Source organism: Amia ocellicauda, chromosome 12, assembly GCF_036373705.1.
Source record: "Amia ocellicauda isolate fAmiCal2 chromosome 12, fAmiCal2.hap1, whole genome shotgun sequence".
In the NCBI taxonomy this organism is placed as follows: domain Eukaryota; kingdom Metazoa; phylum Chordata; class Actinopteri; order Amiiformes; family Amiidae; genus Amia; species Amia ocellicauda.
In genome coordinates, this window is record NC_089861.1 from 31,319,665 (window position 1) to 31,334,220 (window position 14,556).

Below are 14,556 nucleotides of genomic sequence, written 5' to 3' on the forward strand. Positions count from 1 at the left end.
CTGGTCTGATGAGTCTCGATTTCTGTTGAGACATTCAGATGGTAGAGTCAGAATTTGGCGTAAACAGAATGAGAACATGGATCCATCATGCCTTGTTACCACTGTGCAGGCTGGTGGTGGTGGTGTAATGGTGTGGGGGATGTTTTCTTGGCACACTTTAGGCCCCTTAGTGCCAACTGGGCATCGTTTAAATGCCACGGCCTACCTGAGCATTGTTTCTGACCATGTCCATCCCTTTATGACCACCATGTACCCATCCTCTGATGGCTACTTCCAGCAGGATAATGCACCATGTCACAAAGGTCGAATCATTTCAAATTGGTTTCTTGAACATGACAATGAGTTCACTGTACTAAACTGGCCCCCACAGTCACCAGATCTCAACCCAATAGAGCATCTTTGGGATGTGGTGGAACGGGAGCTTCGTGCCCTGGATGTGCATCCCACAAATCTCCATCAACTGCAAGATGCTATCCTATCAATATGGGCCAACATTTCTAAAGAATGCTTTCAGCACCTTGTTGAATCAATGCCACGTAGAATTAAGGCAGTTCTGAAGGCGAAAGGGGGTCAAACACAGTATTAGTATGGTGTTCCTAATAATCCTTTAGGTGAGTGTACATGTCACGTGATGTGCAATGGTGTGGTGCAATGTATTGTGTAGTGTGGTGTGGGAGGTACAGTGCTACATACAACATGTATTGTACTGCACTGTACTGCCTCTCTTTCTCCAGGACCTGGGGTGGAGACCCTGCTGTACTGTACTGTGTCTCTCACATTTCACCCATTCAGTTACAACATTTACAAAAACATTTAAAAAAGTTTTTCTTCTTTATCAGCAGCAGAAAAATATTTTTCACTGAAGCAATTACAGAGACAATGACAAATAATATTGTAAAAATTCAATTGGTGTGGTTCTCAGACAAAAGGACACCGCCCACACTGGTTTAAACAGTAACTGCTATTAATTCAGGCACTGCTTTTACCCAGACTTCACTAAAACTAAAGGCGGCACACTGAGCCAAACCGCACTGACAGACACGGGGGAATAGGAAGGAGGGTGGGACGAAGCAGACAGACGCGGAACACAGAACAGAACATCCACGACCACTTTCCAGGTTACACCTATGTGGACATCTAGTGTCCGCAGATGCAGCCGCTGGCACTGCATTCCACCAGTAGATGGCATCACAATATCACAGAGCATCTAGACCAGCGCTGAGCCACCTAAATTAATCAGTGGGCCGCAAGTCCAGGTGTCAAATAACTGTCTGGCCCGCAAGAGCCCGTTTACCACAATTAGAAGCTACAAATACAATTTTTAAATTTAAAAATAGCATTATAATGCAAGAAATACTTATCAACAATGTATTAAAGGAGTAACACATTGATACAAAAAATACTACTTTATTCTTACATTTTTAATTATTTTGGGGGGTGGGGAGGAAGGCCTGCAGGCCGCAGGTTGCCCACCACTAATTTAGACAGACTGGCAAGCCCCTCCTGCCCCTCCTTTCTACTACCCCCTCCCCTGCTATCCTTCTTCATATTTACAATACCAGCTAGGAAGACACACTCCCTCTCCTGCACTCACTTCTCACTCTCCCTCTCACACTTTTTCACTGTCATAATCACACTCACTCACTCACTCGTTCTCACTCTCACACTTGGTTGCTGTGGGTGTGTGTCTGAGGGCTCAGTGACTCAGGACAGTCTTCTGAGCATCAGCGCCTGAGACAGTGAAAGACAGACACAATTTGAATGTCACGGCAAATACTGACATTACAAAACACACTTGAGATTGGTTAAATGATGTTCCTCTGAGCCCTCTGACTGGAATGATCTAAGGCTTCTCTGATTGGATAAGACTTGTCTACTTACCTGTCCAAGGTGCTGTAAGTGGAGCAGTCTTGAAACTGCAGGCCCTGTACACACAGACAGACACAGACACACACACACACACAAAGAGAGACAGAAATACAGAAAAACAGAAACAGAGACAGAGACACAGGCACACACATAGATGCACACAGATAGACAGACACAGACAGGGCTGTTAATGATGTTACAATAAATAGGCAGTAAAACCTTTTTATCAATACTAATAAAGACTGCATCTTTAACTGCACACTGTGAGTGTGTTTGTGAAAGAGTGTGTGTGTGTGTGTCTGACTGTGACTGTGTATGAGAGAGAGCCTCTGTGTGTGATTCTGTGCTGTGTGTTTGTGTGAGGGTGTGGACTTTTCGTTTCTGTGTATTGTGTGTGTATGTGAGTGTGTGGGCTGCTTTGGTCTGTGTATTTTGTGTCTGTATGAGCATGTAGGCTGTGTTGTGTGTTGTGTGGCTCTTACAGTGTATGTGGTGTCTGCCTCTTCAGGACGGGACTGGACTGCTGCCTTCTGCAACACAAAACACAAGTCAATAACAACAACAGCAGCTGCCAGAAATATATCTGCATCTAATTTGTATCTCTGCAGTCAGTCACTGTACTATAGCTCTGCAGGACCAGGGATGGAGACTCTGCTGTACTGTAAGTAACCACACAATGACCACAGAGGCAAAGGCAGAGGCACAGATGGACACTCACTCCAGGGCCCGTGTGAGGAGCCGGCAGGTTCTCGTAGGTCAGCGCTGCACTCAGGGCTCTGGAGTTCTCATACATGGCCGACTGAGAGTCTGCAGCACAGAGAGAGAGATTGGATCAAAACCTTACAATCAGTAATGAGTAATGCAGCCAATCCAGCTGTATGGGAGTGAGGTGTACAATCCCAGGTGGGGGTCACTTCTGTTGTACCCTTGAGAAAGGGTACATAGATTGTTCAGTTAAAAACCCAGCTGTATGAATGTAATTGTATTTAAAAATAATGTGATATACTGTAACAATTGTATATAACCCTGGATAAGGGCATCTGCTAAGAAATATAATAATAAAAAACAAATCTATTTAATCTGACGCATTGCTTGATAATTTGGAGGATGGTCAGATGGCGGGGGAGGGGGGGATGGTCAGACAGACAGAGAAATGGACAGTAGCCTCACTTACTCTTCTCTCCTGTCTCATTGGGGGGGCTCCTGGCACTCCTGTAGAGAGAGACAGTGAGATCAATCCTCACGACCACCCAATCACCCTGACCTATCTGTCTCTTTGTCTCTCTATTTGGTCGACACACTCACCCCTCTCTCCTCAGTAGGAAGCACACTGCCCCTCCCATGAGTGCCATGCTCACCAGGCCAATCACGATGCCAGCAATCACTCCCCCACTCAGAGACCCATAGGGGGTTGCAGGAGCCTCCCCTACAGAGAGAGAGATACAGATGGACAGGGTCTCAGGACAGTAGGGACACACAGAGACACAGTGAATCTTTGACTCTCTGGCAAACTTGCACTTTCTCACACACCATCACACTCTCCCTCTCTCTCACCTATCACACTCAGCTCATGCACTACAGACACAGTACTGTTCGTGTTTTGGTTGTGACCCATGCAGGTGTAATTCCCCTGGTCAGCAGAGGAGGCGCTGTGAATTGTGTACTGGGTGCTGGTGGAGACAATTGTCCCGCTGAGGGTCCAGGTGAAGGTAGCGGGAGGCATGGACTGGGCAGAGCAGTGCAGTATCACAGAGTCACTGATGTTAACTGTGTCTGGGCCTGTGATGACAGCATTGTCCGGCCCGTCTGAGAGAGAGACAGAGATATGGAGAGAAATAGCTATTCTAGTAGAAAGACCCACAGCTCTTACAGTAGACAGACAGACAGACAGAGACAAAGTCAGCTCTTACAGTAAACAGACAGAGACACAGAGAGCTTTTACAGCAGACAGACAGACAGACACAGTCAGCTCTTACAGTAGACAGTCAGGCTGTAAGTCCCAGTCCCTGTGCCCACTGGGTTGGTGGCCCTGCACTCGTAGTCTCCAGTGTCAGAGGGGCTCAGGAGGGTGAGGCTCAGGGTGCTGTTGTCTGTAGAGAGAGTGGCGTGGGGGGGGAGGGGCTGGCCGACTCTGCTCCACTGTCTGGATTCCACAGGGGCGTCAGCCTGGCACTGCAGAGTCAGGTTCCCACCCACCACTGTCATCTCCCCTCCAGCAGGGAGCACTGTGACACTGGTGATCAGCTCTGTGTAGATTCACCAGAGAGACAGTCAGCACAGAGAGACCATCTGACTGTCTGTACATCGATACAGTTTCTCTCTCTCTCTCTCTCTCTCTCTCTCTCTCTCTCTCTCTCTCACACACACACACATACTAAAGAACTCTGTATAATGTTTTATATTAATACTAGCATTAGAAATAATAGCATGACTACAGACCAAACAAATTGAATTTATCAAGCTAGCAAAAGCCAACAAGGCGGTTGTTAAGGGTACATCCTCTAGAAGTTCCTCTCTCCGCTTCCACTTCTGTTTTTCTATGATAAGAGAACAACCCACAGGTTTCTGCCAGTTTGCTAAGTGTCTGTTTGGGGTTTCCTGTTCTTCTCTCAAAGCTGAAGATGTTACATTATAGTGATTGATTACCTCATTGTCCATCGTTAAAGAAGACCATGAGATCAGGTGGTTTGTGTGCCATAACAGGAAGACTTCAGCTTCCATGATGACACCCCCTCCCGAAGAACAGCCTACAAACACTGCAGAGCTCGCACCTTTTGAAGCTTTTTATTGGATAACAGTCACAGTCATTTATCCTTTAAATGTGAACTTATTTCTGTTAAGAATGAAGTCTCACTGAGGGAATGTCCCAGTTCTATTTGCTTTATCCCAACAGACTTTTCTACTTATTTTTCAACACACACACACATTCCATTATTTGTCATTTAGCAGACACTCCAGGGCGACTTACATTTGTACCCATTTATACAGCTGGACAAATGAAATACCTTGCTCAAGTGTACAACAGCACTGCCAAACCCAGGAATTGAACACACAACCATCCAGTTATGAATCCAGATCTACTCCACAGTGCTGCCTATATACACACATACACACATAAGCTTGCACATGTATACACCATTGACACAAAAACACAGATAGACACACCACATAGACAGTACACATAGAAACACACGCACAATACAAATACAAACCAATACAAATGTACATTTAAACATTATATTACATTACATTACTTTACCTGTCATTTCTGTGTACTGGAATGGACGTTAGGAAAAGTTATGATGATCTGGTATCATTTTAAAAGACGAATATCTTTCTGCCTACAACTCACAGCCACACCCACACAGACACGCACACATAAGGAGCACACACAGAGTACACACACACGCACACATAAGGAGCACACACAGAGTACACACACATGCACACACAAACACGCACACATAAGGAGCACACACAGAGTACACACACACACACAGTCATTCTGCACAGTGCTCACAGCCTCAGCTCTCCCAGTCCGGCTGTTATTGGCCCAGCAAGAGTAACTCCCACTTTGGGGGCGGCTGGACCATGCACAGCTTGAGTTCTGGGCCCATATGGTGAGTTATGGTTCCATTAACGATACAGCAATAGAGCGCCGGGGGGCTGAACTGTGTTGAGCAGGACAGGGTGAGGTCTGAGCCCGCTGGGTACGGACCCTCCAGGCAAGGAGGAGGCGGGGGGGTGGACTGTGAGAGAGAGGCTTTCTGGGCCATCTAGGAACAGACAGGTGTGTTGAATGAGAGGAGAATGCAGCTGTGGGGGAATCAGGCAGTGATCAGTACAGGCTGGCTGGAAGTCAGGAAGCAGCCGGGGAATGGGTAAGCAGAGAGAGGGGAGGAGGGGAAGGGGGATTGGTGTTTAATATAAACTCAGTGAAACACACAAACTCACACTCAGACAGCGGCCTTTTATGCAGCTCTGTCCATCTCCTGCCAGAGGAGCACAGAGGGAAAAGCGCTGCTGGAGTCTGTCTGAGAGACTCTCTGTATGTTTATATGAAGACCAAGAAAGAAAACAAATGAAGCCGAGGAACTCTTCAGGAATGCCATGACGATGAGGAGCTGCACTGGGGGGGAGCTGTGATGAACTTCTGGACAGACAGAGATAGAGGGACAGAAGGACGGATGGCCCCTGTAGGTGGCCATCTTGGAAAAGAGTGAATAGGAGTCCAGACAGGACAGAAAGTGCACAGGAGCCAGGCACACGGGGATATATTGCACAATTCACGGTTATTGACTACAGATAGATGGGTGGATGGATGCAAAAAGGAGATTATCCTGGATACGGTCAAGGAATTTCAAAGTCCTGAAAAATGTATGTGTGTGTGAGTATGTGGGAATATGTGAGTGTGTGTTACTTTTGCAAATTAGTACGAGGAAATGTTTGTACACTGACAGGTTTGCTACACAGCACTTGTTCTGTAAGCTATTCGATTGATTTGCATACAAAATAGTTCCTGTATGAATGAGTCACATCAAATATCCTCTCTGCTCTGGGAGTTTACAAGAAATTAACCTGAGATTCCATTGTCATGCTTTCAGGAGAGCCCCCTTTCTCTACCGCTGCAACTGTGACAAACTTAGTTCCGTTTTATTCACTCAGGGTGTAAAAAACACATTGTTTAAATGTCAGTTTATTTGTTTGCAGTTATTCTCATCAGCAGACATTGTTCTGCTAAAAAGGTTAGATATGAGGTACCCAAGTTAGGAGGAAATAAACACCCATACTCCAAAATAACATGTATTTCTCCCCATTTCTCTTCATTCATCCACAGTGCAGAAGTAGTAACACACAGAAAGCCCATTGATGTAACCAAACACTGAGTAAACTGCAACCATTTTCTGTGTGTGACGTTTCCTCAGTAACTCAGTAACATTTAAGCCCCAATATTATAAGCTTCGAAGTATTTATGAGCCAGTTTTACAGTGATAGCTGAAAGTAATCCGTTTTCTGTATTTGATTAGGCGTAGAGGAGTTCAGCGCTGGGTGGCAGTATCCCGGTTCCCCCTGCATACAGACCCGACCAGTCGAGCTGAGATGATCGATTCTAGACAGGGTTTCCTCATCCGCAGTTGGGATGAGTGGAGAAGTTAGGAAACTGTTGCCCTGTGACATAAAACGTGCTGCTGTAACTCCCTCACAGGAACAGTGCCCTCTCTAGATAGGAGAGACAGATTGAGTCAGAGGCCCCAGGGTGGCTGTGTGGCCCTCCTACAGCACTGCTCTCCATTGTTGGTGTGCCCAAGACCTCTGGATCTCCATTCCCAAAGAACTCAGGGACTGCACTCTTGGTGCAGTTAACTCATCCATAAAGACAAGGCTTGTGTGCAAAGGCAGGTTCTGTGAATGTGTTTGACACCTTGCTGCTGCAAAGCACGTTCAGTGTGTTTTATCATGACTGTAGGCACTATGTAAAATAAATGCTATTATTATGAGGAACCTGACCTGTGGCTTGAGTCCAAACAGGTTGGATGAATCTGAGTGTTCATGCCGCTGGAAGTGTCATCACTTCAGTTGATAGTGGTCTGCGGGATTTTTCGGACTTGGGGGAAACCTGGAGTATAGCTGCTGTCTGGGAAATGCATTGTCCACAGTATTTCTGGAATAATGGTGGTACAGCGTGAGGAGACAATAGGCACTTTAAATTTCTGAAACCTCCCCGCCCGCATGGTAAGATGTGATGACATGTGGGCTGGGAGTTGAGAGACATTGAGACTGCTCAGGAGGAGGGATTACACAATGCTGTCTGCACTTTCTCTTTCATTCTTTACTAGACTCATGTTTCTTCTGATGTATTGAATGATTGCGCAAGATGTAGTTGTGATCTTAATGTAAGTGACTACTATGAAATTTGAGTCTGTTATGATCTGAGAATAAATATGTTTCACTGCAGGGTGAGGAGACATTGGGGCAGTTCAACACACTGACACACGCTTACTGAATCAAACACAAACACACAGTTACACAGTCACTTACACAAACACACACAGACACCCATATTCAGGGAACATTGGAAAGACCAATAAAGGCATTCATTTGATTAATTGGAAAAGGGGAACTCAGCAATTTAAAATTAATTTTGAACGATTTGGTCTTTCTCTTCTGACACAGCTGTAACCAAGAGGAAATCCAGTGCGGGCCCAAAGTTTAAACACCCCTGTAATGATATAGGTTGATATACACTCACCTAAAGGATTATTAGGAACACCATACTAATACTGTGTTTGACCCCCTTTCGCCTTCAGAACTGCCTTAATTCTACGTGGCATTGATTCAACAAGGTGCTGAAAGCATTCTTTAGAAATGTTGGCCCATATTGATAGGATAGCATCTTGCAGTTGATGGAGATTTGTGAGATGCACATCCAGGGCACGAAGCTCCCGTTCCACCACATCCCAAAGATGCTCTATTGGGTTGAGATCTGGTGACTGTGGGGGCCAGTTTAGTACAGTGAACTCATTGTCATGTTCAAGAAACCAATTTGAAATGATTCGACCTTTGTGACATGGTGCATTATCCTGCTGGAAGTAGCCATCAGAGGATGGGTACATGGTGGTCATAAAGGGATGGACATGGTCAGAAACAATGCTCAGGTAGGCCGTGGCATTTAAACAATGCCCAATTGGCACTAAGGGGCCTAAAGTGTGCCAAGAAAACATCCCCCACACCATTACACCACCACCACCAGCCTGCACAGTGGTAACAAGGCATGATGGATCCATGTTCTCATTCTGTTTACGCCAAATTCTGACTCTACCATCTGAATGTCTCAACAGAAATCGAGACTCATCAGACCAGGCAACATTTTTCCAGTCTTCAACTGTCCAATTTTGGTGAGCTTGTGCAAATTGTAGCCTCTTTTTTCTATTTGTAGTGGAGATGAGTGGTACCCGGTGGGGTCTTCTGCTGTTGTAGCCCATCCGCCTCAAGGTTGTACGTGTTGTGGCTTCACAAATGCTTTGCTGCATACCTCGGTTGTAACGAGTGGTTATTTCAGTCAAAGTTGCTCTTCTATCAGCTTGAATCAGTCGGCCCATTCTCCTCTGACCTCTAGCATCAACAAGGCATTTTCGCCCACAGGACTGCCGCATATGGATGTTTTTCCCTTTTCACACCATTCTTTGTAAACCCTAGAAATGGTTGTGCGTGAAAATCCCAGTAACTGTGCAGATTGTGAAATACTCAGACCGGCCCGTCTGGCACCAACAACCATGCCACGCTCAAAATTGCTTAAATCACCTTTCTTTCCCATTCAGACATTCAGTTTGGAGTTCAGGAGATTGTCTTGACCAGGACCACACCCCTAAATGCATTGAAACAACTGCCATGTGATTGGTTGGTTAGATAATTGCATTAATGAGAAATTGAACAGGTGTTCCTAATAATCCTTTAGGTGAGTGTATAGTATATAAGTTGTAAGTAGAACAGTTTAGTGTTTGGCCTTGAAGGAGAGCAGCATATCTGAGTGAAGCAGAATGCGAGACCAGTGATTTGTGCCCCACAAAACTTTCCAGTCGCACTACAAGAAAAAGTAGAGGAAGAGTTAAACAGAATGGAAAGATTGGGTGTAATAGAAAGAGCTGAAGAACCAAGTGCATGGGTTAACAGCATGGTCACAATATGGAAGCCAGAACGTGAAAGAGTGTGAATATGCATGGATCCTAAAGACCATAATGCGGTAACTGAGTGAGAACACTATCCAGTGAGAACAGTTGAGAGAGTTGAAGCAAGAATGCCGAAAGCCACAGTATTTAGCACACTCGATGCCCAGTGTGGTTACTGGCAAGTACAACTGGATGAGGAGAGCTCAAAACTGTGTACATTTAACAGCCCTATTAGAAGAGATCGCTACAAAAGAATGCCATTTGGCATTAATTCAGCACCAGAAATGTCCTAGAGAATAATGACACACATCCTGGAGGACCTAGAAGGTGTGGAAGTTATTATGGATGACATTCTAGTCTGGAGAGAGAATGAAGATAAGCACGAGAAAAGACTTCAAGACGTATTACAGCATGTGAAAGAAAAGAATATTAAACTCAATCCAAGTTCAGAGTCACAGAAGTAAATTACATGGGACACACACTCACAGTTGAAGGTCTCCAACTAGACGGGAAGAAAGTGGAGGCAGTGAGGAAAAAGCACAAACCCACTAATAAGGCAGAATTACAGCAATATCTAGGAATGGTAACATATTTAGGACAATTTCTCCCGCATCTTTCAATAGTTACGGCCCCTTTGAGGAAACTTCTTGAAAAAAAAATTGAGTGGTGCTGGAATGAAGAACAAGACAGGAGCTTTCATGAGTTGCAATGCTTGGAGACTGAAACACCAGTGTTGAGATACTATGACGTCACAAATCCAGTCAAATTAAGTGTTGATGCTTGTAATTTCAAGAAGACCACCCCATAGCCTACGCTTCCAAATAATTCTCAGAAACTCAATGCAAATATGCACAAATTGAAAAGGAACCAGCAGCAATAGTGTTTGGATGTGAAAAACTTGACCAAGGTATGAAAAAGTCAAAGAGACTGGCTAGAGATATCATGTATTGGCCAGGTAGAGCAGCACAGATAGCAGACATGATAGGAAAGTGCCCCACATGCAATACGCACTGGAGACAAAACTGCAAGGAGCCAATGATAGGACATTAAATACCCGAGAGGCCACGGCAAAACGCGGGCACAGACATTTTTGAGTTTGAGGCAGAGCAGTACTTACTGTTAATGGATTATTACTCAAACTACATTGAAATTAACAAACTAACAAGTACCAAAAATCCGGCAGTAATTAGTTGTTGTAGGCAACAATTTAGTAGACATGGAATTCCAGATGAGGTTATATCTGACAGTGGTCCCCAGCACACTGCTGCACATTTTCAACAATTTAGTAAGGAGTATGGATTCAAGCATATAACAGCCTCACCTACATATCCTCAGTCCAATGGAAGGGCTGAAAAAGCAATGCAAATAGTAAAAAAAATAAAGAAAGCCAAAGCTGACCATAAAGTTCCACATCATGCACTGCTTGACTACCATAACACTCCACTAGATGGACCACCCTCACCAGTTCAGTTACTCATGGGAAGACGGACAAAAACTAGACGTCCTACTTCATGGAAACTCCTTCAGCATGAAACGGTGAGGGGCATTAAACAACAACTAGAAGCCAAACAAGAACAGCAGAAACATTATTATGATAAAGGCTCAAAATCTCTGCCACCTCTACAGCTGGTGGATACAGTGAGAGTAAGAGAAGAGAGGAAGTGGAGACCTGCGGGGGTCATAAAGAGTGAAGAACACTTATTGGTCAAAGAACATCAGGTTCCACAAGAGACAATGGAAAGACTATATCCTAGGCGTCTTCAGAGAGCAGTGAAGAGACCTGATTTATAGGAGTGCCTGTACAGCCTGGGGCAGAATAATCCCCATACAGCCAGCAGTGTCAGGGTAGTCCACCCCTGCACTTACAAATATTGAATGTGAAAATCTGTTAAGAAAGAGAGATGTAATGACATAGGTTGATATACAGTATATAAGTTGTAAGGAGAGCAGTTCAGTGTTTGGCTATCAGAGGGCACTGTGTAATAAAGAAGCACCTAAATAAAGAGGCCAGTGTGTTATAGCAGCTCACGTGTGTCCTGTATTATTACAACCCCTGTCCTAACTCGGTAGTTCAGTCAGCTGGGACCTGTAGTCCTCTCTGTGGCAAATTGGTTAGTTAGGGTGTTATTTATGTATCTCTAAGCTCTGGGGTTGAATCAGAGTTTCACCCAATGACTGAAGGGACCCCCCTGATAGACCAGTGTCAGTTTAATGAGCAACAACTATAACCCTGACCCCAACTGCCTCAAACACTGTGGCAAATGATACACATCCACAAAACACACACACACAAACACATACATACGTACACACACATACCTGCACACAATCTGAACAAACACCGCTGACAAGACAAGTCAAAGTCTTAAGAGCTGTAACTATGAAACTGAACCTAGCACAGATTAAACATTTCAAACAAAAGGAGTGAGCTTTAAACTCCTGCACATACACACACAAGTGATCGAATGTATTTGAGTGTGAACTGTATTTGTGACTGTGACCCCAGCCCCCCTCTCCCCCCTGATACAGGAATCGCTTCAGTCAAAGGTCACACAGGGGTCAGCACTGCCCAAACCCCCTGAAAAGTACAATGCTCATCTATGGGCTCAAATTAGCGCCATAAGTAACGAATTCAAAAACATACATATTGCAAAAAAATAAAGGTTGAGAAAAAATTGATGTTGAGATCAAAAATAAAACAATCGAAAGCAAAAATGTATACCCTGCTCAGCCCACCCTGCTCACTGATTGGGTTAGGAAGAGCCGTCACTCAAACCTGCTGGACCAATGGAGACCCATGATCCACGCCTCCCTCTAAGCCCCGCCCTCACGGCAAAACAGCGCCAAAACTCGTAAACGAAAAGAAACCGATGGTGAAAGCGAGGCTCGCAGCATCGCAGCCACAGACAGAGACTCCAGTGTCTCCTTCAACATTTGCTTTCAATTCTATATTTTTTGCTTTAATTTGATATAATTTTTTTTCTTTACAATTCTATACATTTTGCTTCCGATTGTTTTATTTAACACACACACACACACACACACACACAGACTATTAAGCAGCAGGTTTCAATAGATCAGTTACTCACTGTAGACCCTGAGCTCCACCTGTCCAGTCAGAGTGGCACCTGCATTAGTTATAATGTTGACACCGTACGTCCCCGTGTCTCCCAGTGTCAGCTGTGTGATCTGCAGAGCGCCGGTGGATCTGTCCACACTGACTCTGCCCTTGTACCCGTCACCGTATGTTGACCCTCCAGGAGCTGAAGTGATCACTAGTGGAGCTGCATCACTGGGGCCATTCCTCCAGGTAACTGTCAGTAATGGTGTTGGTGGATTGACAGCGGTGTTGAGCCTCACGCTGCCTCCTACTGTCCCATTCACAGGGCCGGGGGGGAGGACAAGCTGCAGAGCACAGCACCCTGTAGGGGAGACATTGTTGTTGCTGTAATTATTATTATTAGAACAGTAGTAGTAGCACATACTAATATTAGTTAAGTACACAGTACAGGAATATAGTAACATTTTTTAAATACATCTGCAGTACAGTACATTAAAGCACGACTACACTACAGTGCCGTTCACTAGTGCCTGCCCAGCTAACCGAATAACGTCGTGGCAACATTGCAATCAAATGAACACAGAGCAAAGTGATGTTCTGACCACAGAAACTTGTCGACTTGTCGGGGGATGTTGTCAAAACGCTCAATAATAAGAATAATAACTGAAAAGTATACAGTACAGGAATTCATTAACTACATTACTAGCACAACAACTGCATGTGGTGTTAAAAGTTACAGTCAATGTATCTGTATTGTTTGGTATTTAGCTTCTGTGCCCGGAACTGTGCTGACTCTTCTGTCCACACGGTCTGACACAGTCGCTGTGTTAACAAACGCTGCTCTCGCCTCTCGCACAGGAAGCGTTTCTGCTTCACCAGGAGGCTCCACATGACTGTTTAAGACTTCAGTGACAGTTTTGAAATGATTGCTGTGTCTGTTGTGTGTGTATTGAGTGTCCGGTGAGGGTGTGGGCCGGTACCTGTGGTCAGCGGTGTGTATTGAGTGTCCGGTGAGGGTGTGCGCCGGTACCTGTGGTCAGCGGTGTGTATTGAGTGTCCGGTGAGGGTGTGGGTCGGTACCTGTGGTCAGCGGTGTGTACTGAGTGTCCGGTGAGGGTGTGGGCCGGTACCTGTGTTCAGCGGTGTGTATTGAGTGTCCGGTGAGGGTGTGGGCCGGTACCTGTGGTCAGCGGTGTGTACTGAGTGTCCGGTGAGGGTGTGGGCCGGTACCTGTGGTCAGCGGTGTGTATTGAGTGTCCGGTGAGGGTGTGGGCCGGTACCTGTGGTCAGCGGTGTGTATTGAGTGTCCGGTGAGGGTGTGGGCCGGTACCTGTGGTCAGCGGTGTGTATTGAGTGTCCGGTGAGGGTGTGGGCCGGTACCTGTGGTCAGCGCCAGGAGGAGCGCAGAGAGAGCCGTTGTCCTCTGCATGTCCGCGGAGCTCAGTGTGTGGAGGAGGAAGTGCTGAAGTTCACAGATACACTTTATTACAACTGTGTGTGTGTGGGCGGGTGTGAGTGTGTGTGTGTGTGTGTGTGTTTATACTAAGCCTGTTGTTGTCCGAGTTTTTATTATTTAACAGACGTAAATGATTAACCGGCATTGAAATTATAACACATTCGTACGTCGCCTCTCTGACACCGGGACCAAAATACACCAATTTCATCAGTACAAATGCAGCGATACTGGGCCCTATTCATCAAAATGTCGCTATTTAGATCTGTTTTTTTATTTACACCCTTTCTTGAAATCAGGAGCGATTCATCAGACTCCCGGTCGAAATAGCGACAGTCCTAAATGCCATTTCTGTGGCAATTGCACGCACAAATGAAAATAGGCACAGACCGCCTAGAGACGCACAATCCCAAGAAAAGCGCAGCAAAGTCGATGCACGAGTTGTGGATGAAGAAAAACCAATTAACTTAACCAAATTAACCAAACCTACATGAACCAATAGTGCA

General features: G+C 45.3%; 1 protein-coding gene across 2 annotated transcripts; it reads right to left on the bottom strand.

Annotated features, from left to right (window-relative positions):
- Positions 1 to 812: 812 nt before the first annotated feature.
- On the bottom strand, positions 813 to 14,040 carry LOC136764930 (carcinoembryonic antigen-related cell adhesion molecule 6). Of its 2 annotated transcripts, XM_066719318.1 has the most exons (10): positions 13,978 to 14,040; positions 12,626 to 12,958; positions 3,846 to 4,115; positions 3,424 to 3,675; positions 3,175 to 3,295; positions 3,044 to 3,081; positions 2,588 to 2,676; positions 2,352 to 2,399; positions 1,882 to 1,925; positions 813 to 1,731 (listed from the first exon to the last, which is right to left on the bottom strand). In XM_066719318.1, the coding sequence occupies exons 1-10, from the start codon at positions 14,024 to 14,026 to the stop codon at positions 1,725 to 1,727; spliced, it is 1,251 nt and encodes a 416-aa protein (XP_066575415.1). In that variant the 5' UTR covers positions 14,027 to 14,040; the 3' UTR covers positions 813 to 1,724. The 2 variants fall into 2 exon arrangements, with proteins under 2 accessions (XP_066575415.1, XP_066575416.1); XM_066719319.1 differs by lacking the exon at positions 3,424 to 3,675.
- Between the last annotated feature and the right edge of the window lie 516 nt (positions 14,041 to 14,556).